A 20,595-nucleotide genomic window follows, 5' to 3' on the forward strand; every position below is an offset into this window, starting at 1 on the left:
TTTGCAGAGGACTCGCCGACCTGTGAGTTACAGGGACCGAGGAGCAGATTGAATCCTGCACGGAGCCGGGAACGAAGTTCTGGGTCCTAGAGTTAAGGGTCAGGGATTCTCACGTGTACTCTGATGTAATACTACTTAAAACACAAAAAAGAAATAAAACCAAGTTACCTCTTGAACATAAATGCTGAATTACTGCCTGTGGCTGTTCTACGGAACCTGATGAAAATACTTTGATCCAAAGACAACTTCTATATGAAATCTGGTTTAAGACCAAGTAACAAGAACATTCTGGTCCTTTTTTTGTGTAGTTTTGCTTTTTTAATTCAGTTTTCTCTTTGTTAGTGTGAATCGTCCATAGCAACACTGAAATTAGGTTCCTCAGAGGAACCGTGACACTTGTGATCTTTGGGGTATTATCGCATGTTTAAGAAGCTGTTGGTTTGCTTGTGTAACTTTCAGGCTTTTGCTAATTATGATTGTTACACATTCCTCGTAAAAGGTTTAGATTCATTAAAAAAGTCCCATTCAATCAGGTCGGGAAGTGATGTTGTGCATTGCTTCCTCGTTTCACTTTAGTCTGTGCTCAGCAGGTTCTTCAGGAAGGGGCCGTTCAATTGGCATAACAGTCTAATTTCTAAAAGAATTGTAAGAAGGCACTTAAGTAACACTTTTGAATGCAAAAAAGGAATGAAGGAAATGCTAAACCTAACAGCATGCTTTCCTTGCTTGCTCTTCAGTGATTTTAATGATATGTGGTATGTTATCCCAAGATTTGAAAAGTAGGAAGCAGAGCTTGTATCCCAGCGTAAACTCAGCTCATGTCATACCTGCTGTTCTCTCCAGTGCATGGTGTCCATGTAAAGCCCTTTTTCTCCGTGCAGAGCTGTGTGGCTGCGTTCCTGGATGTGGTTATCGACGGCCGGGCGGTCGAAACTCCCCCCATGTCTCCCGTGAACCTGCTGGAGGGGCTGAGCAGGACCGTGGTGTACGTGACGCACAGCCAGCTCACGGCCCTGGTAACAGCTCCGCTTCTTTACAACCAGAAACCTGGCCCTGCGTGTTCACGGATGGGATGAGCAGCGCTGGTAATCTGTGCTGCAGGTCTTACCAGCGCTAATTCTACATTTTCAGGTTGGCTTTATGCGGAATGTGATGTCAAGTGATCAACTTAAGGAAGATCGGATGGCTTTGGAAAACTTGCTGGCAAACCTACCCCAGAACAAGCCAGGGAAAAGCAGCAGCCTGGAAATGACTCCGTATAATACCCCACAACTTTCTCCTGCAACTACTCCGGCTAACAAGAAAAATCGATTGCCAATAGGTAAGGAGGGCAAGCAGACTTCTGATACCTAGATACATTTTCTGTGCCATTTTCCAGCCATCTCTTGGGGTTATGTTTTGACTGCACCTTCAGTTCCTGTTCCCTGTGTCGATGGTGGAGAACCCCCTGTGCGTGGAGGGGCCCGAGGTGCCTTGCTGTGCCTTGCTGCTCCGCTCCGCTCGACCCCGAGAGCGGTGCTGGGGTGGCCGGCGGCCGCGCTGGTGCCATGGGGATGAGGGGCAGGGTGAAGAGAGGACACAGCGCCGGGAGGGAAGGGAAGGGAAGGGAAGGTTGCTTGGGAAAGCGGGAAGGTGGAAGCGATGACGCTTTATTAGTGGGATAGAATAACTACTGAATTTTTGTCTCAGAAGAGAGCAAATGTGGAGGAGGATGAAAAAGCAAGAGCAGAACTTCTAGAGTATGTGCTGAGAACAGAAGCTTTCTTCTTTCTCCATTATTTGCCCAGCCTAATTCTAATTGTTAGTGTACTGTAATGCAATTTTATGTTTGGGTTTTTGTTCTCTTTTTGAATATAGTTTCTGGGATTTAAACTTTTCTGTTTCAATGATATTTCCCTTAAACTGGGCAGCGTGGTACTCTTCCTCCGTGTGTATTTGCATGAGTATGACCACGTGGGATATTTCTGTTTGTTTGGGAGGTTTGGTGTTAGTGCGTAACAGGGTGAAAATATGTAAAGCATGGTAAGTAGCAACCAAAGCCCACAAACCCAACCCCAAACAAATCTATCCCATGGTTTTTTAACTCCTCAATGGTTCTGGTCTTGTGCCTGTAAAGCAGTGGCACAACAGCATTTATTTTATGGTATACAATAGTTTTTGCTCCAAGTTTTGATTTCTTTTGTTTCATTTTAATGCTTTCGAAATCCAGGACAGCAGTTGGCAGCCATTACTGCCTGGGACACTTCTGCTGCCAATCTTTCAGCTCATATAACTCTAGTAACCCCGTTTGGTGGGTAATGCCCTCTTTCCGTTCTTCTGTGTGCCGTTTTCCATCGAGCATGTGGCGTTAGCGTAGCTTTGCTTTGCTTTGCTTTTCCGGATTTCCTCATTGATCTCTATATGAAACTCGTGTTGTGTGTCCGTGTCGTTTTATAAACGCCTCGTGTGCATTTGTGTGATAATCAAACCTTGGTGTGACTTCTGCACGCCTGCCTTCTTGTCCCTGGGTCAAACACGGGAGTAACGGGGCCGTGCTGCCCTGCTCAGAAACCGTCATTCCGGGGGGTTTTTCCTCCCGCGGTGCCAAACTAAGAGAGTCAAAAACCAAGCAGAGTGGAGCACCTGATGTTGAAATTGTGCGTCTGGGTTTGGGACAGCTGTTAAATAACATTTCCCTGCTTTTTAGGAGAAAAAAATCTCCTAAATAAGTTAACGAATGTTATAAACCACGGGAAGCTAGACCTCTGTTGATGTTGGTAACAATCTTCTTCATTTCCCTAGTTAGTTCGTTAAGGGTCTTTCTGTGATTCGAATACCCTGGATTTGCGTAGGTGAACAGGGCACAGTTTCTCTAAACTTTTATTTTGGAAGTTTGCTCTTTTTTTATTTAGAAAGTTTGCTTTCTCACGGTTCAGCACTCCAGTTTAAACACCACTTCCATCTCTCAAAGTCTGACTTTTCATTTTCTGAGTTTATTTAGTATGCGTATTATTAATTCAAAACACTGGCGTTCTGTATTTCAGTTGCGTTGTCATTTTTACTGCTTAAGCAGAGAAAAACTTAATAATATTGGTGTTTCGAAATGTTCCCTCAGCAACCCGTAGCAGAAGCAGGTCGAACATTCAGATGGACCAGCACGGGGAGCACGAGGGCTGCTCGCAGGAGCCCGTCCCCGCCGCGCAGGCCGAGGAGGTGCTGGTGATCTCCCTGGGGACGGCTCCGCAGGTCACTCCGGGCATGATGTCCGAAAACGAGGTATGGAGAAACGCTCGTGCTCTGGGAAGCGCGGCCTCTGCCTTCTCTAACGGCAGAGCAGTTAAACCGGGACACCAAGTCCGGTAATAAATCCAGAATGGGAATTTAAATCCTTACTTTATTTCATTCAATTTGGGGGTTGTACCTTTCAAATTTCCCTTTGATTACTGGTTTTTTTCCCCTTACTCAGTGTACCTGCAAGGTGTGAAAAGTGATATATTATATTAATACAGGACAAATGAACCCGGTGGGTTTCTGCAGAGGCTTTGTCACCTTGGTGCTTCAGAGCAAACCTGGGCTGTTGTCCCTGAGTCTGAAGAACCTGAATTTTAGCGTTGCAGCCTTGCCTGGTAGTCGGGTTTATCTCCTTTTGCAGCCTGGTAACGATCAGCTTCCGTGTTATATTGGTCTGCTGGGTGATGAGGAGCTGCTGGCTCCCTCGTTATCAGGACTTGCCTCATGTTCCCGTCTCGGGTCCCTACGTTCTCTCCAAGCCCCGACCTGGGAGATAATTGGCTTTTTTCAAATGGAATGTTCGAAATCTGATTGTGCCGTTAACATCTAGGGGGAAAAAATGCAAAAAATGAGCACAATGTCTTGTTTACTGTTCAATTATCTGAAGAACAGGTGGGTTTAAGTGAGTCCTGTTTCTTTCCCCTGCTCTTCAGGTCTTAAATATGCAGCTTGCAGATGGTGGGCAAGGAGATGTCCCTGTTGATGAAAACAAGCTCCACGGTAAACCTGATAAAACCTTGCGCTTTTCCCTCTGCAGTGATAATCTGGAAGGAATATCTGAAGGTGAAGGGCTACTTCAGTCTTTAAGAAGTTTTGTCCTTTTGTTTTTTCCTTAAGCGTAAAGGCCCGTGTGTCACCTACAGCCTGTCCCCCGGGCCTCTGCCGGCGGGGTGGCTGTGCCGTGTCGCCCCGAGAGCCGTGCAGAGAAAAGAGTCTGCAGCTGAATCTTGACCTGCAAAGGCCTCACTGAGTCTGAGGATTAGGAAGAGAAGCCTAAGCGTATATAGAAAGAGAAAGCAGAGGGGTTCATTTTCTTTTGAAACCTAAGTGCAGTACTAATCATTAAGATAATCTAACTTAGCTCTAAACTCACACTTCTCAGGCTTACTTTTCGTCATGTTTTAATAAGCCATTACTTATCTCAGAATACATTCAGGACTCTTTATAGGAACCTCAAGCAAGCTGAGGTTTCTTTGTGGTGGTGAAGAGGTTTGTACAGCTGACTCAGGCTCAGCCTGCATTATTTAGTGTAATTCCATAATTCAGTTTTCGCGCTCGCTCTCTTCAAAATCAGAAAACAAATTCATGGACAAGTAAACAAATGAATGGCAAAGACTTTACTGACTTTTTGTTACGGTTAAGTGTGGTAATGGTGAGATTCCAGCCGTTTCTGCTGATGTATTTGTAGGTTATTTTAGTTTGCATGACACTGTAAGCATGGGAAGTAAAAATCACAGTGCGGGTTAAGTATCTATAGAATAGGGATCTAGAGTAGAGCAAGTGTACGTTTAGTTCATCAGTTCAGCATTTTACACTGGAACTGCTGGTTCATTTATTTTCGTTTTTCTAGTTGATTGTGTATATATACAGCTAGTGCTGTATATTCAGGAGCTGTTACTCGGATTAGCTTTACAGTGGCGTCTGTTTCCACAGGTCCTTCAAATCGCTCCAACTCGGTGTCGTCTCTGGATCTGGAGGGGGAGTCGGTGTCGGAGCTGGGCGCGGGCCCCTCGGGCAGCAATGGCGTGGAGGCCCTGCAGCTGCTGGAGCACGAGCAAGGCAGGTGCACGGCCCCCTGAGAGCACCGCGTGGCTCCTGCTCAATACGCAGTGGTCACAAGCTGGAGCAGGTTGTCCAGAGTGGTGTCTCCAGCCTCGGAGATGTTCAAAACGTGACTGGACATAACTGTGAGCAACCTGCAGTAATCGACCCTGTTTTGAGCAGGGGTTTGGACTTGGATGATCTCTGGAGGCCTCAGCTTTTCTGTGATAAGTTCTTTGTACAGAAACTGTATCAGTTTCTTAATAGTGCCCTGAATTTTATTCATTTTCTCTGACAATTTGGTCAGTATCTCACTCTGTGCAGTTCAAGTTTTTTCTTCTTATGTCTCAAATGTGCTTAAAAGCTATTTTCAGGCAGCATCTCTCAAACAGTATAATAGTGCTTTACAGACCCTACTTTACAGCACTGTTTTACTGGACAGAATTAGAGGGTTGTTTTGTTTGGATTCTTTTTCCTGTGTTCAAGCAGAAGTGATTGGAGAAGCCCTTAAAACAACCTGAGAGCTTTTTATTTTTCCATAGCCACGACTCAGGATAACCTTGATGACAAGCTCCGTAAGTTTGAAATCCGTGATATGATGGGGTTGACTGATGACAGAGACATCTCGGAAACCGTGAGCGAAACTTGGAGTACGGATGTACTGGGAAGTGACTTCGATCCAAATATTGATGAAGATCGCTTGCAAGAAATAGCAGGTAACTGGTACCCCTGGTATGTTCAGAGGCTTCATGCTTGCTCTGAAATAGCGAGGCTGCAGAGCCCTCCTCTCTTTCTAAATAGATGTTTGCATTGGTTAAACTGAAGCTTTTCTGTAGGAGGATTCTGTGTGCATGACCTGTGTTGTATTTGGTTGTTCATTTCTACCTTTTCAACGTTGTCTTTCATGCCGGGTTTCCTAAGGACGCTTGGAAGGTGGTGTTGTTTTTCTCTCTTGTTAGAGCTGTTTCAGGAGGCCCGTATCTAGCTTTGTGCTTCGGCTTTACTTTTGCAGGTGCAGCTGCAGAGAACATGCTAGGCAGCTTGCTGTGTTTACCAGGTTCAGGATCCGTGTTGCTTGATCCCTGCACAGGTTCAACCATATCAGAAACCACAAGCGAGGCCTGGAGTGTGGAAGTATTGCCGAGCGACTCAGGTCAGAACCGCGCGGGTTTTGCTTATTTCTTTAGCACGAATCAAGGCTCTTCCAGGGGCCTGTAATGCCAAGCAACAACCTCTTTCTCTCCTTCTTCGAGAAGTTGCTGTCTTAGGGTTAAGTTGATGCTTGTGAATACTTCCAGTGTGAACAGGACAGGCTGTTCCTGGGCAGAGAGAGGTGGAAAGCATTGTGAGAGAGTCACTGTTACTTAGAAATCACAGCTTAGCTTGGTTAATGGAGACTTGGCTGTGTGCTGTTGTCCCTAAGCAATAGGATCCTTAAACCAGTAACAACTTCCTAGAATGCCCGTGCAGGGAGAGCGCTGCTGTCTGCAGAGTCTGAAGTGGCTGAGTTAGCTTAGAACTTCATACACTGAATAAACACACAACCGCCCCTTTCCCTCTGTCTGTGAACGTGCAGGGAGCGTGGTACTGAGTAATGATTCTTCTCTCTGCTCTCATTGCTTCCCTGTTGTAGAGGCTCCAGACTTAAAACAGGAGGAGCGGCTGCAGGAGCTGGAGAGCTGCTCGGGGCTGGGCAGCACGTCTGACGACACGGAGGTGCGGGAGGTCAGTTCCCGGCCCAGCACGCCGGGGCTCAGCGTCGTATCAGGTGGGTCTGGCCGCTCTGCGGCCGCTGCCGTGCTGGGACGTGGTCAGCGGCCGCTTTGCCGCGCTTCCTTTAGTTTTGCGGTATTTCACTCCCAAAGTAACTTTTTGCACTCGTTCTGGAGTTTTCAAAGCAGTAATTCCGTGTTCATCTTGCAGAAAAAAAGGCAGCAGAGCACTGAATACTCTGTGCTACAACAGCAACGGTGTTGATGTAGAAGGAACTTCTAACTTTCTTGCATTTAGTTTAGTGTCACAACCATTTTTATTTAGGTAAATCAGCATGTATCTACTTCAGTTCTTAGTTCTCTACAAAATACTTAGAGTGAAGGATCTAATGCCAATTTTCAAAGCATATTCATGGCTATCTTAAAACAGTTGAAGATGTAGAGCAGAGATGTTATCTTAGGAGTGTAGAAGTTCAGAATGAAATGCCCGTAGGCGCTGCTGTGTGTTAGGACTTGATTATTGCGGTGTTCACCAAACATTTTAACACCTTCAGGTTTTTGTTTCCCTTTTTTCTGAAAGACTATTACAGATTCTTCTTTTGTTATGTGTAAGGTATTAGTGCAACATCTGAAGATATTCCGAATAAGATTGAGGATCTCAGGTCCGAGTGCAGCTCTGACTTTGGGGGAAAAGATTCTGTGACAAGTCCTGACATGGATGAAACAGCCCATGGTAATTAAGCTCCTTACCTTAACTGAGAATCCACATCTGGTAACTGATGTCTTGCAGCGTTGCTTAAAAGGACATTTGTAGAATCATTAAATTTTACAGTTTCTTCCAATTTCAAAGTTCTGGTGGCTAAGCTTAACATTTCCTTATTTGCTTGCACTGTATTTGTTTGACAAAGAGACTCCGGTGTTGATGGTGCTAACCCTTGAGTACTAGATCCAAGCTCACTTCTTCTTAATTTGATTTGATTAAATTGACTGTCCTCTTGTACTTCGGAACTGGATCTCTCCTCAGGATTTCTGCACTTTTTGTGACGTAATTCTCTGCTAATTTCAGCATACCCAGAGATCTTTCTATAGAAGAATATCTTTTGAAGTATTTTGCAATGGAAGTGTTGTAAACTCATGTTGCTGAGGGCTTTTTCCCACTGTCCCTTCTGTTGCAGGTGGTTCTGACAGTGCTCGTTTTCCTTTCTGTATTTCAGGAGCCAGTCAGTTGACGTCTCCTCCTTCTCAGACAGATTCTTTGCTTGCGCTGTTTGACCCTCTGTCCTCAAATGAGGGTGAGTTGGAGAGAATAAGCTTTTTAAAAAAAAAACAAGTGTTTTCAATGCTTCTGTGTTAGTGTTGGTTACTTTGGAGGAATCTTAAGAGAAACGCGTGTGGTTTCTTTTGTGTTTGTGACCTCAGGTGTATCAGCCGTAGTAAGGCCTAAAGTGCACTATGCAAGACCCTCTCACCCCCCACCGGATCCACCCATCCTGGAAGGAGCGATGGGAGGTAACGAGGCCCGATTACCAAACTTTGGGTCTCACGCTTTAATTCCAACCGATTTAGAAGCGTTCAAGCAGAGGCATTCCTATCCAGAAAGGCTGGTCCGCAGCAGGAGTTCGGATATAGTCTCATCGGTTCGGAGGCCCATGAGCGACCCCGGCTGGAACAGGCGTCCTGGCAACGAGGAGAGGGAGCTGCCGATGCCGAGCGCCGGGGCCGCTGTTCTGGCGGCTGCGTCTCAGTCCTCCTCCTCCTCTCCCAGCAAGGACTCCTCCAGGGGAGAGGTAAGGCTTCTGCACGCCATTCTGGTTTTTCTAGCGTGCCCACTTTAATTATGCATCTCATGCCAGAAAGCTGCTATTAAATGTGTTTAGCCAAGGAGTTACAATGCACTTTTGTTACCTTTTAAACATTGGCCAATAATGTTTTACAAACTAAAGCGACAGATGATCGGCGTGGCTTAAATGAACCTGGCTTCCCTTAAGTTTACTGGATGAGCTTTACCTGACTTGGTGGGGCTTCAGAAATAGATTTGTTGTAGTGTTTGCATTTAAAACGCTGCAGCGTCCTGAAAAGTAATGCAAAAAGAAACACGTGGAGTGTGAGTTTCTTGCAGGCTTTGGTTCTGCGTTTGTGGGCTGCCCTCCTCGGGAGGGGGTTCCTGCCGTAGCCCGCTGTGCCTTGCTGTGCTCTGCTGTAGTTCTGGTTCACGCTCGACACAGCATAACCTGACATTGAGCAGGAATTGTCTTTGCACTTGGTGTGGTAGATGCTCAAATGTCGACTCTGCCCTTCTATAGACTGAAGATCGAAAAGACAGTGATGATGAGAAGTCTGACAGAAACAAGCCCTGGTGGAGGAAGCGTTTTGTGTCTGCCATGCCCAAAGGTAGGGTCCTGTCCGCATGAGCTGCTTTCTTAGTCCCTTCAGTCTGTCTCAGAATAGTCTTTGATAAGGTACCTTGCATTTTCAGCTCCTATTCCATTTAGAAAGAAAGAAAAACAAGAAAAAGACAAAGATGACATGGTGCCTGACAGGTACCCAGCGCTTCAAGGTATGTGAATAATATCATTGCAGTCATTTTCTCTCATAAGGTGCCCTGGGTGGTTGCAGAGTGCCCAGCAGGTATCTGCTTACAGAAGGGTAGATGCTCCTGTAGTTAATGTTCACAACTGCCTTTCTGAATAAGAAGGTGGATAAAGACGTCTTGCATCGAAGGCTGTTTTTAAATTGCCATGCTTCTGTCAGTATGTATGGGGTGGGCATTCACTCAAGTCTACACCGTTTTTTTCTCATTATGAAGCTTGTGTCCTTACCGTAGCTGAGCTGTAAGGATGGCTGCAGACACCTTCCTGTAGTAATTACTGCAGTGCTTAATTAAACCTGATTTGAGCCTGAATGTTTAGTTTTCTGTTTACCTAATCATTTCTAGAAGTATTCCAATATACAAGAACCATTTGTGTGTACAGTATAAATATGCTAAGCATCTGGCTTTGTTTATTCACCTTCATTGTACTTTTTTTTGCTGCTCTTGCTTCGGGCATTATAAAATGTATTTGAATTGTGGGTCCGTGGAACACAAGCAGCTATTTGTTTGATGTGGCTAAAAACTGAGCCCAAACGTCTAGGCCTAAAGTTTGTATTTGCGTTCGGTTGGCACAATGCGGAGTTAACTGCTGTTGTTTTTAACGGTGTTTGCAGATGATCCCAGCCCGAGGGTCAGTGCCCAGGCACAGGCTGCCGAGGACATTCTGGACAAATACAGGAACGCCATTAAGAGAACCAGTCCTAGTGAAGGAGCCATAGCAAACTACGACAGTGCAGGTAGGGACTTGGCTTCTAATCAGCACCAACATAGTTTCTCCTCCTTAAAGATAAAAACACATCAGTATCCTCGATAAATGTTAGTCCTAAAAGCTGAACAACGTGAACACCAAACCAGGGACATTGTGGAATACGCTGTGGGACAGTCCCTCGGACTGGCAGTCACAGCAGTACTCCAAGCAAAGCTTTCTTGTCGCTGGGGAGCTGCTTGGTTGCTAATTGCACATCTCTACCAGATTTTTCGGTTTGTGCTTGTTTTGGTTTGTATTTCTTGAATGGATACTGCAGAAGTACATTGCTTTCCAGAACTGACGTAATTGCTTCTCAGTGACTTGTAGACTGTATGTTCTTGATACCCTTTGTTCACTTACTCAGGACAAGTTTTCTTTGCTGTCCCCCGACCTTGGAATAAGAAGAAAATAGAGAATTATTGTAGCTGCTTCTCCTGACTCCCGTCTTCAGGTGTAATGTTGGTTTTTGTGGTTTCCACAGAGGCTCTTGGGGACGGTGAGAGCGTGCACGACTCTCCGCGCGACGAGGCCTTGCAGAACATGTCTGCAGACGACCTTCCAGACTCTGCGAGTCAAGTGGCGCAGCCGCAGAGTTCGGCTTTCTCCTACAGGTAAATCCGTTTGCAGGTCTGGTCTCACCCACCGGGTAGAATGGAAGCCACGTGATTGGTTCCTGCAGAAATCTTTATATGGGTTAATTGTAAACTTTTACGTGCTTGTAGTTTTAAACATCTCAAACTGCTGTGTTTCTACTGGTGAAGGGGAGAATATTGTAACCTGAGGGGGGACAGAGCAGTTCAGTGTTAGGAAAATTCCTTTGAAACCGCTCTAGGCGCTGTATCAAAAGAACTGATGTTCTGAAGTCTTGACAACATCGGTGTGTTAAAATGATATGAAATAACTTCTAGGCAGTATGAAAAGCAAACCCCCGCCCCAGGTGAGCCCTGCTCGTGGAGAGGCAGACCTCGCAGCAACTTCGTTAAGAAAATGTTTTTCCTCTTTAAGGGATGCGAAGAAGAAACTGAGATTGGCGCTTTGTTCAGCAGACTCTGTTGCCTTCCCAATGCTGACACATTCAACGAGGAACGGGCTGCCAGACCACACAGACCCTGAAGGTAAATGCTCCTTATGTATGCAGGTGTTTTGTACCGTGCGTGCCGCCTCTGTTCCCATGTCCACAGACACCGAAGGGCCACTTTCTGACCCCCAAATGTTTTCTTTCTTCCTCCACAAACAAACCTGCCAACTGGTCTGGTCTGGTGTTTGTAATGAAGTGTCTCAGAGCGCAGGCAGAGCCTGACCCAAGCTGTGGAACAGGCTCCCAAAGTACTCTTGGCCATCGAGCTGCAGTACTGGTGGAGTAACCTGAATGATTGACCAAGTCGTTAGGTTGACTTAATATATGTGTCTTGTGCTTGCATCCCTCCATCCCATCTAGGTTCATTTGCAGACAGGTGAATTTGTACCTTATCTGGTCCTCTTCATGTTTCAGAATGGTTCTAAATACTAAATAATAGTGATATGAAAACTTATTGCTTAATATCTGGAAAATTCAGGAACAGTTATTAAACTTTTACTAAAATCACATTTATTGCTTCATGTACAGAAGTTTTGGTTTTAACTGTTACATGTTTCCCATATTAAAAAACATTTCTATTTTTATCATGCCTACATTTCTTTTCCTTAATAACTTTCCTTTGTTCTGTATTAGATAATGAGATCGTGTGCTTCTTGAAAGTCCAGCTGGCTGAAGCCATCAACCTCCAAGACAAGAACCTGATGGCCCAGCTGCAGGAGACCATGCGGTGTGTGAGCCGCTTCGATAACAGGACCTGTCGAAAGCTGCTGGCATCTATTGCGGAGGACTATAGGTAGTTTGTTCGCTATCTTATTATTAATGCGTTTCCAAATGCATATATTTGTTCACTAGCAGGTTAGGAAGATCTCTTTTTGTTTTAAATTGTACTTTACCAAGTCAGGTTATTACACCTCTGCTTCCCCACAAAGCGGTGAAATTGTCTCTCCTGTTTGCAAACAGATTAAAAAAACTTGGGCCTGAAGTCAGTCCGGGTACGAATAAAGTCGGGTTAAACCAGTTTATGGCCAATGTCCAGCTGTAACGCGCAAGAGGGGCCGTTGGGCTGTGCTTTGGTCTCACGCTCTGGGTGCTGCGAGCAGTGAATTCAGGCAGAGAAATCTGCACAAGGCAGAGCTTCCGAACTCAGGCATTGGCTTTGTTTGAAAAACAACAGGTTGAAGATTCCTCTTTTACAGCTTTGCGGTTTATAAAGCCTCTATCTTTATTATGAATGTAATGTGGAACACTCTGTATTTTAGGAAAAGAGCTCCATATATCGCTTATTTAACTCGGTGTCGCCAAGGCCTGCAAACAACACAAGCACACTTGGAAAGGCTGTTGCAAAGAGTTCTGCGAGATAAAGAAGTGGCCAACAGATACTTCACTACAGTGTGCGTGAGGCTGCTGCTGGAGAGCAAAGAGAAGAAAATAAGGGAGTTTATTCAAGGTAAGGTTAATGTGGACTGTGGAACGTTTATATTCCTTTACTCCATTTTTAGATGCTGACTCCAGTTAACGTTTTGAAATACAACTTCTGATCAGAGGAGCAGATTCCTAAACCAGTTTTCATTTCAGCTGATGAATTAGCGGCTCAAATAGACAGTGACTTAACCGTATGTTACGGCAGCTAAGTCATGGTAACTGCAGTTTTCATGGGCTAAGGGAAAAGGAAGGTACTTTGACCTCACTTGGCCTAAAAAGTCAGGCTAAATCACATCTAAGTTAGGCTAAATCACGGGGCAGAAGAATGAATACCATTAATTATTTTAGATCTACTGATAAATGATAAATTAAGTTGCAGCAGACAGACCTTGGTACAGAACCCATGGTTGTACCTTGGAAGATATGCGGAATAGTAGTAGTAAGGGATATTGGCACCAGGAAGACAACTCTCTCAAAAGAGGATCACTTAAACTATTTCTATGTTCTTTATACACATACCTGACTAAATGAAGTACATCAGAAATTTGGAGTCGGTTCTTGCTGCTGGAGCATATAGTGCCGCATATTAAGTGTGGCTGAATAGGCTGGAATTAACATGAGAACTTAACATTTGCTGGGATTAAAGCTCTGGTAGAAGATTCAGTGAGCCAGGAAGGAGTTAAAGCCCCTGCCTTGGCCAGAAAGCAGCAGCTATTTCTGGGTGCTCGGAGGGAGCAGTTGGCCACGGTGCGCGGGCTGCCGGCAGGTGCGAGGCGCGGCCCCGCTGCGCGGGCTGCCGGCAGGTGCGAGGCGCGGCCCCGCTGCGCGGGCTGCCGGCAGATGTGAGGCACAGCCCCCGCTGCGCGGGCTGCCGGCAGATGTGAGGCGCGGCCCCGCTGCGCGGGCTGCCGGCAGGTGCGAGGCGCGGCCCCGCTGCGCGGGCTGCCGGCAGGTGCGAGGCGCGGCCCCGCTGCACGGGCTGCCGGCAGGTGCGAGGCGCGGCCCCGCTGCGCGGGCTGCCGGCAGGTGCGAGGCGCGGCCCCGCTGCGCGGGCTGCCGGCAGGTGTGAGGCACGGCCCCGCTGCCCGGGCTGCCGGCAGATGTGAGGCGCGGCCCCGCTGCACGGGCTGCCGGCAGGTGTGAGGCGCGGCCCCGCTGCCCGGGCTGCCGGCAGGTGTGAGGCGCGGCCCCGCTGCACGGCGCCGGGAACACGGAACCGATGAATGGCCAGAGGTCTGGTCACGCTGCATTAGCTTGGCTGCATCACTCATCCTGTAGTTCGTAGATAAATGTGAATGTTGCAACTATGCATACTTGATCAAGGTAGGTCTGGGAAATGGTACACATGGGTCTTTGTGATATTTTCGCCACCCATCCCCGTTTCAGCATCCGACGACTTTGCGTGCGCCGGTTCCCGCTGGCGGCTGTTGCAGGGATTGTTCTGGGTGTTATCTCTGTGGGTGGCTGGGAAGGAGACAGAAGAGCTGGTACCACAGAGGAAGTGATTAACGCGGTATCAAGCAGAGTGTTTTGACCATATGCTTTGCTAAACGTATTCTGTGTGCTTTTCCTTTAACCCTTCCATTTATTTCAAATGTTCATGCCTGTGTTTCCCTTACTGGGGCATGGGCAAAACAGAGCCGCAGTGCTGCCTGGCTGGAAGTCAGAAGTAGATTCTGGGCTCTTCTTTCCAGAAAACCCATCAGAAATAATGTTTTTTACTTAACTGCTCTTTTTACTTTTTAATCAGATTTCCAGAAACTCACAGCAGCAGACGATAAAACAGCCCAAGTTGAGGACTTTCTTCAGTTCCTCTATGGCGCTATGGCTCAGGACGCCATATGGCAGAATGCCAGTGAGGAGCAGCTTCAGGATGCACAATTAGCGATAGAACGCAGTGTGATGAATCGGATCTTCAAACTGGCATTCTACCCTAATCAGGATGGAGATATTTTGCGTGACCAGTAAGTTAACGTAATTGGAAGTACCTGGTTTCTCTTTTGCGGTCGGTGCAGACGGAAGCTGCGCAGCCTTCGTGTGACAGACTTGACCAAGTCAGCCGCGCCGTACAGACTCGTGTTTCCTTTCAGAATGTTTTGTAAAAGAGCAATGAAGTGCTTTAGCATCATGTGCGAAAGTTTGTGTTTGCAACAAACTGCTAGAACAGAATACAATTATCAGTGTAATGCCTTGGGCTGCAGGCTTTCAGATCTGCAGGTGTCTGCTGAGAGATTGACCCAGGTCTGCTTCAGCACTGCTCCTGGTTTTGGGACAGCGTTTCCCATGCGTTTGGGGTTTTGGGCTCTGTGTGGTTGTACTTGGTTGTATGGCAAAATCCTCTGCGCCCGTATTGACCTGCTGTCCATTAGCTGTGGGACCACTGTGATTATGTACATCCCTGAAGATCTCTCTTGTAGTATCAGACTTAGTGGGAACTACCATGGGACTGCTGGCTGCTGCTTACTGTTCGCTCCTGTTCTTTGTGTTTGTTCTCAGGGTCCTCCACGAGCACATACAGAGGTTGTCGAAAGTGGTGACCGCAAACCACAAAGCGCTGCAGATACCCGAGGTAACGACTTCTCCTTCTCTCTCCTGTGTGTGCCAGGTGCTCGGCTTTGCTTGTGTTCAGGATGGGGAGAGGGTTGGTGTTTTTCTGTCCGTGGCAGCTGAGACGCCCTGCAGCAGGAACACGCTGCACCCGTGCTTTGCTGTCTTCACCGACTGATCATTCCAAACATTTTTTTTCCGAGTTTGGTACTTGTGCCTGGTTAGTAGGATTTAAGAACTAATACCACAGGGCACTAAAATGCAGTAACTTCCTGATAATTTGCTTCAAAGACAAGATTTGAATCCTTTGTGGTTCTGATGTGATTTGTATGCCATGGCTGGGGTTTCCAGCTGCCACGTGGGCTTTCAGAACCAGCCAGCCTCAGTGGAACCTCTGCAGATCTGTGAATTTGCCCAGTGCTTTCACTTTACTCATGGTTAACAGGATAACTAAAAGCAGGTTGGTAGCCTTAAGAAGCCTGTCAAGGATGGGATGTTTGCGCCGTCCCCGTTGTGCGTGCAGCCATCCTTGTTCTCAGTTCAGCACTTGAACGGTGTGGCTGAGAACGGTGAGTGTTCCTGATGCTGCTGATACAGGAGACTGAGCTGTACAGCTCTGCCTTCATCTGGAACCGTGTGCTAGGAAAGTCGGGGAGAAGCACAGGCTGATTGTATTAATTGCACGTGGAGTGCTGGCTCCGTGTAATTTTCACTGTAACACAGCAGGAAGCCGCCTTCATTGCGAGTGCAAGGTGACCGTCCTGGCGTGGAGCTTCCCGTTGCTCCGGGGCCTCGCTCCTGCCCGCGAGGCTCTGGTGCTTCAGGTCCCCGTGCAGCTCGGACAAACGAGCTGGCGGCGTGGTGTGTTCTTTTTCCAGGTGTATCTCCGGGAGGCACCGTGGCCATCTGCGCAGTCTGAAATCCGCACAATAAGCGCTTATAAAACCCCCCGAGACAAAGTACAGTGTATCCTGCGAATGTGTTCAACCATCATGAACCTGCTTAGTCTGGCAAATGAAGATTCAGTACCTGGGGCAGATGATTTTGTTCCTGTTCTGGTCTTTGTCCTCATAAAGGTGAGTTCTTTTACAAAGATCTCAAACCCCAGCTAATTTTTGTAATAAACAAGCAAATTTTAGGGAGGAAAATAATGTATTTGGGTAATTGGGAGCATGCCAGACTGAAAAGCAGGTCCAATTCAGCCGGTTCAAGCAAACATCAGCAATCCGATCACGGTGACGGGTTCTGACTCCAGGCAGGCTCTGCCTGGCCCCGGGAGCTCGGGGTGTGGGGTGGGCGTTGTGAGCGCGCCCAGCGCCGTCCGAGGGCTGTGCCTGCTCGGGACTGCCCTCCAGGACCCACGTCCGCACGGGGACTTGCGTTGCTCACCTCTTCTGGCGTACGAGCGTTTGGAGGATGGTCTGTCACGTGTAACACGCTGAAACAATTGGCTTTTCCGCGTGCTGAAATCCTCGATTACTTCTGTAGATACTGCTGGTGTTACCCTTGTTTTCTTGGCCTGCTGGTTGTTTTTCCGTGTTGGAAAAATGCTCCTTTCGCCAAGTCTGATTCCTTCAGAGCGCGTGAGGTGGGGGAGGTCTGGATAACCAGTCACTGCCCCACAGACACCTTACGTGGTAACACGTTACAAACCCCTGAGGCTCGCCGCACGAATAGAACTGTATTTCTGTTCTGCGTCTTGTAACATTTCCCGTTTAGCTTTGCAAACGAGCTGTGAGTTTCTCTTTCTTCTTTAACCCCCAGGCCAACCCACCGTGTTTGCTGTCCACTGTTCAGTACATCAGTAGTTTCTATGCCAACTGTTTGTCTGGAGAAGAATCGTACTGGTGGATGCAGTTCACGGCAGCCGTTGAGTTCATTAAAACTATCGACGATCGCAAGTAGCTCCAAGCGCACCCGGCCGGGCAGGCTCTTAGCAGAAGAGCACGCGAGAATGTACAACAGCGCAAAGCTAAAGAAGAGACTTTCCTTGTAGAATACTGTACAGAATTGAGGCATTTTAAACCACACCTTTACTAATCAAATTAATTTAACAGGTTTTCCTCTTCTCTTTGGTTGCGTTTTTCTCCCCTGTAGTTACTGGCACTCAAAAGGGACCACAGTTTTCAGGTATTTTGGAATCTCGAAGCATGCAGAAAATTCTTCATGCTTTTTCCACCTCCCTTTCCCGAATTCTTACTCACGTGAATAATTCACCTGGTTTAATTTCTAATGGAAAACTGAATCAAGAAGAATCAGGGCAACACTTAGTATACTTTGTAGCTTAATACACCTTTTATTAATAAACACCAGCCACACTGAAAGTTTGTAGTAGCTGACGTCAGTTATCGATTATATTTCACCTAAATTTAAAACCTGAGAGGACAGTGTAAATATTATATAACTATATTTAATGCATCACGATTATCCTTGGACTCATTATCCTTTGAATAAACAAGCGAAAGCCTCTCTGACCTCTAACAGGTGAGACACGCTGGGTTTTGGTGCTGAAAGGACTTCTCGAAAGGCTGAGATGAAAAAAGGGCAGACTGGACTATTTATTGAAATGTAATTAAGATTATTGAAATTTCTAAAACTGGAATTTATAATAGACAGGGCTTATTAGCTAGCTAGACACTTTTTGGCTAGGGCATTAGGGTGTTCAAGGTTTGGGTACATAGAGGAGAGGGACTGTAAGTTACAATAGATACGTCTAATATAAAAAAGGAGAAATAAAATACCTTAGTGTAATATTTTTTTCTGAAGTATTGTGTATACTGTACAAACCCCAGAGATCCTTAACAGAACCTTGGACTGTAATATATATTTTGATTAGTGACATTAAATACATATGCCAGGGGTTTCAGTGAATGTTTTTACTAATGTTCTTCGTGTTGTCTGCTATGCAGCAGTGCAAGTTTTACTGTTCATATAAAGTATTTTAAAATAGAACACTGTTCTTTATGAAACATATCATGGCATCAGTTCAGGGTGTTTTATAGATTTCTCGCCCCACCTTTCCCTTAAACTGACGATTATCAATTGAAAGAGGTTTTGATGCACACCACCACATGGATTTTTCATGAGTGAGCGGTCTGCGCGACGGCCGGTGCTTGTTCTCTGTATATAAGCACTTGCTGTTCTTTTTTGGCGGGGATTACGGTGGAAAAGGACGGTGAGCACTGAGCTTTTCATGTCAGTATTATTGTTGCTCTCCTCGGGTGTTGGTTGCACTTCTGCCAGGGGGCTGTGTTACTGGGACCTGGTGTCTGTGAATGGCAAAGAGAACAAAACCTCGCTTTCTTCTCAAAGTAGGAGTCATTTGTGTGCGCGCATTTTGATGATTAAAACCTGTAAGCAACAAGTACTTGGGAAGATCATTTGGATAACTGAAATTAGAGCGGTTCGTGTGAAGTATCAAGTGCTTGATTGGCTGTGCTGCTTGTCAAGGCATAATTAAAGAAACTCGCTCGTCATTCAGGACAGCACTTTTGCCAAACCGATCACAGGCGAGAGGGTGGGATGGTGACTCTCTTCTTTTGTTTATAGCCTTTCTCCTCTATAAGAGACTCGACTGTGTGGAGGAGCAATAGTTGGTAGAAACAAGATCCTCCCGATCTGCCTTACTGCGGTAACGCAGCCGGCGTCGCGTCGCAATATTCTGGTTCCTCAGCCTTGGCGGGGCTTTGGTGCTGAACACCTAACTCAGTACGGCAAGCACAGCCCTGACCAATAACACTCAGCAGCAAAGCACAAATATGCCCTTGAGGATATGGCTAGATCATATCTCAAAGCAATAGAAATTTCATTATATCGAAGTGTCCTGTAATATTTCATTACTACTTGAATACCTGAGGTGTTAAGGCCGATGTGTGAAAGTTCTTGTAGTGCCGCAGTTGGGTTTTGGGCGAGGGCAGTGTTGTGCAGTCCCTAAAAGAGGCACAAAGACCCTGAAGTTGCTGCTGTTTGCAGACCTGGCAAGCGGGATTTGATCTCTTGGATTTGTTCTCATGGAAAGTGCAAGAACCATTTCCTTCACCATTTTTATCACTTTGGTTTTTTGCATAGAAAAATACTTAAAAGAACTGGAGTCTTTATGATCATTATTATTATTATTATTATTGAGTTATTTTTAAACCCCTAAGTGTTTCAGTGAGCCCCAGATGAGCTGAGAGTCTTCGTAGCAAGATGGTCCTTTGCTTCTGTTTTTCAACCTAACCTGAAAGTCCTTTATGTAGTCTTGGTAGATGTAGTTGGAGAATTAGGTTTTCGAAATAATTAAAAACCTCATTGTAATGTTCTCTTCCTGCTTTCCCCTGGTGTCCCGTAACGTTTAGTTTTAAAATGATAAATAACCTGAATAGGAAGTGACGTTGTTGGGTTTTGGTGTGCAATAGTGAAGGCGAAAAGGCAGCGTGTAAAGGACCAAAAGTAGCAGAACTGTTGCCAAAAGGTGCCAGCCAACCACGTACCTGTTGCTGTGAACTCGGTGCTTTCTGTTAATGAAGTTCCTTCAACCGCTGAAGGGTGAATGGAACGATGTGGGGCGGCTGTGGGGAGCAGGTCGGGTGTTGCTGCCCCCGCGCTGGTGTCGGCGGCTCCGGCAGCTCCAGCCCCGCTGGCGGCTCCGTGTCCGTCCCCATCCCGTGAGCCGCGGTTCCCGTTGCTGGGCAGAGCCGGGAAGGGAAAGCACTGGGTTTGCATCCCTAGGAGATTCCTTTTTGCTCCCGAGATTTCTCTTTAATGCTTTTTTAAATCCTTTTTAAGGAGAATTGGGATGTGTGTGGCCTATTAAACATTTGAGTTGAAGAGTTTTTGTTTAGAAGACCTTATACTACCAAATGCTGAATGTAACTGCCATAAATTTCAGGAAAAAAAGCCACGAACGTGATCCTGTTTCCTGTAGGTGCGTTTCTAGTGAGCACGGTGTTGGTTCGTGTCGCTTGAACATGTTAATGCTCTGTGCAGCCAGGTCCTCACGGCGGGTTGGGCGCCGGCTGCCGTGGCGGTGCTGGTGCGGCCGGGCGGCGGTGCTGGTGTGGCCGGACGGCGGTGCTGGTGCGAACAGGTGCCGGTGCTGGTGCGGACAGGCGGCGGTGCTGGTGGCCGCAGGGCCTGCCCAGCGCCGTGTTCGCAGGGTGGGCTGTGGCCGCGGTGCCCACGGCAGCGGGAGCAGCGGGGACGGGGGAGAATTCTCCGATCTGGGCACCGGCCGGTGACTGGGTTGAGCCTGCACTACTTGAGAATTAACCTCTGCTGAGTTAGTAGTGTGTGTTCTGTACCTTTGAATTGTGCTTTACCTCTATTTAAAAGCTTTGTACTGCCTCTCCTCTTTGAAACTGGTAAAGCCTTTATAAATCTAAATTAATGAGCTTGCACAATCTTGTATACAGGAAACCCATCTTGTCTCTAACGTGATTATTAATGTATTATTCTGTAAAAACTTATTAAAAGGAGAGCAGTTTAA

At 46.6% G+C, this 20,595-nt stretch overlaps 1 protein-coding gene across 7 annotated transcripts in view; it reads left to right on the forward strand.

The window, feature by feature from the left end:
* Positions 1–20,595, forward strand: part of GAPVD1 (GTPase activating protein and VPS9 domains 1) — a 29,473-nt gene extending 8,878 nt beyond the window's left edge. For 3 of the 7 annotated variants that reach the window (XM_065853604.2, XM_071817419.1, XM_071817420.1), the window contains exons 5-27: positions 882–1,016; positions 1,132–1,321; positions 2,210–2,290; positions 3,095–3,255; positions 3,924–4,053; positions 4,924–5,049; positions 5,574–5,747; positions 6,044–6,184; positions 6,665–6,799; positions 7,357–7,476; positions 7,958–8,035; positions 8,163–8,530; positions 9,047–9,134; positions 9,220–9,300; positions 9,948–10,070; positions 10,563–10,692; positions 11,087–11,196; positions 11,793–11,952; positions 12,419–12,606; positions 14,332–14,545; positions 15,078–15,150; positions 16,007–16,204; positions 16,893–20,595. In XM_065853604.2, the coding sequence (XP_065709676.1) occupies positions 882–1,016; positions 1,132–1,321; positions 2,210–2,290; positions 3,095–3,255; positions 3,924–4,053; positions 4,924–5,049; positions 5,574–5,747; positions 6,044–6,184; positions 6,665–6,799; positions 7,357–7,476; positions 7,958–8,035; positions 8,163–8,530; positions 9,047–9,134; positions 9,220–9,300; positions 9,948–10,070; positions 10,563–10,692; positions 11,087–11,196; positions 11,793–11,952; positions 12,419–12,606; positions 14,332–14,545; positions 15,078–15,150; positions 16,007–16,204; positions 16,893–17,033 (3,345 nt within the window). In that variant the 3' untranslated portion in view covers positions 17,034–20,595. The remainder of the gene's footprint in view (positions 1–881; positions 1,017–1,131; positions 1,322–2,209; positions 2,291–3,094; positions 3,256–3,923; positions 4,054–4,923; positions 5,050–5,573; positions 5,748–6,043; positions 6,185–6,664; positions 6,800–7,356; positions 7,477–7,957; positions 8,036–8,162; positions 8,531–9,046; positions 9,135–9,219; positions 9,301–9,947; positions 10,071–10,562; positions 10,693–11,086; positions 11,197–11,792; positions 11,953–12,418; positions 12,607–14,331; positions 14,546–15,077; positions 15,151–16,006; positions 16,205–16,892) is intronic. The other 4 variants (XM_065853606.2, XM_065853605.2, XM_071817418.1 and 1 more) reach the window with 4 other exon arrangements.

Source organism: Patagioenas fasciata, chromosome 20 (assembly GCF_037038585.1).
Source record: "Patagioenas fasciata isolate bPatFas1 chromosome 20, bPatFas1.hap1, whole genome shotgun sequence".
Lineage (NCBI taxonomy): Eukaryota > Metazoa > Chordata > Aves > Columbiformes > Columbidae > Patagioenas > Patagioenas fasciata.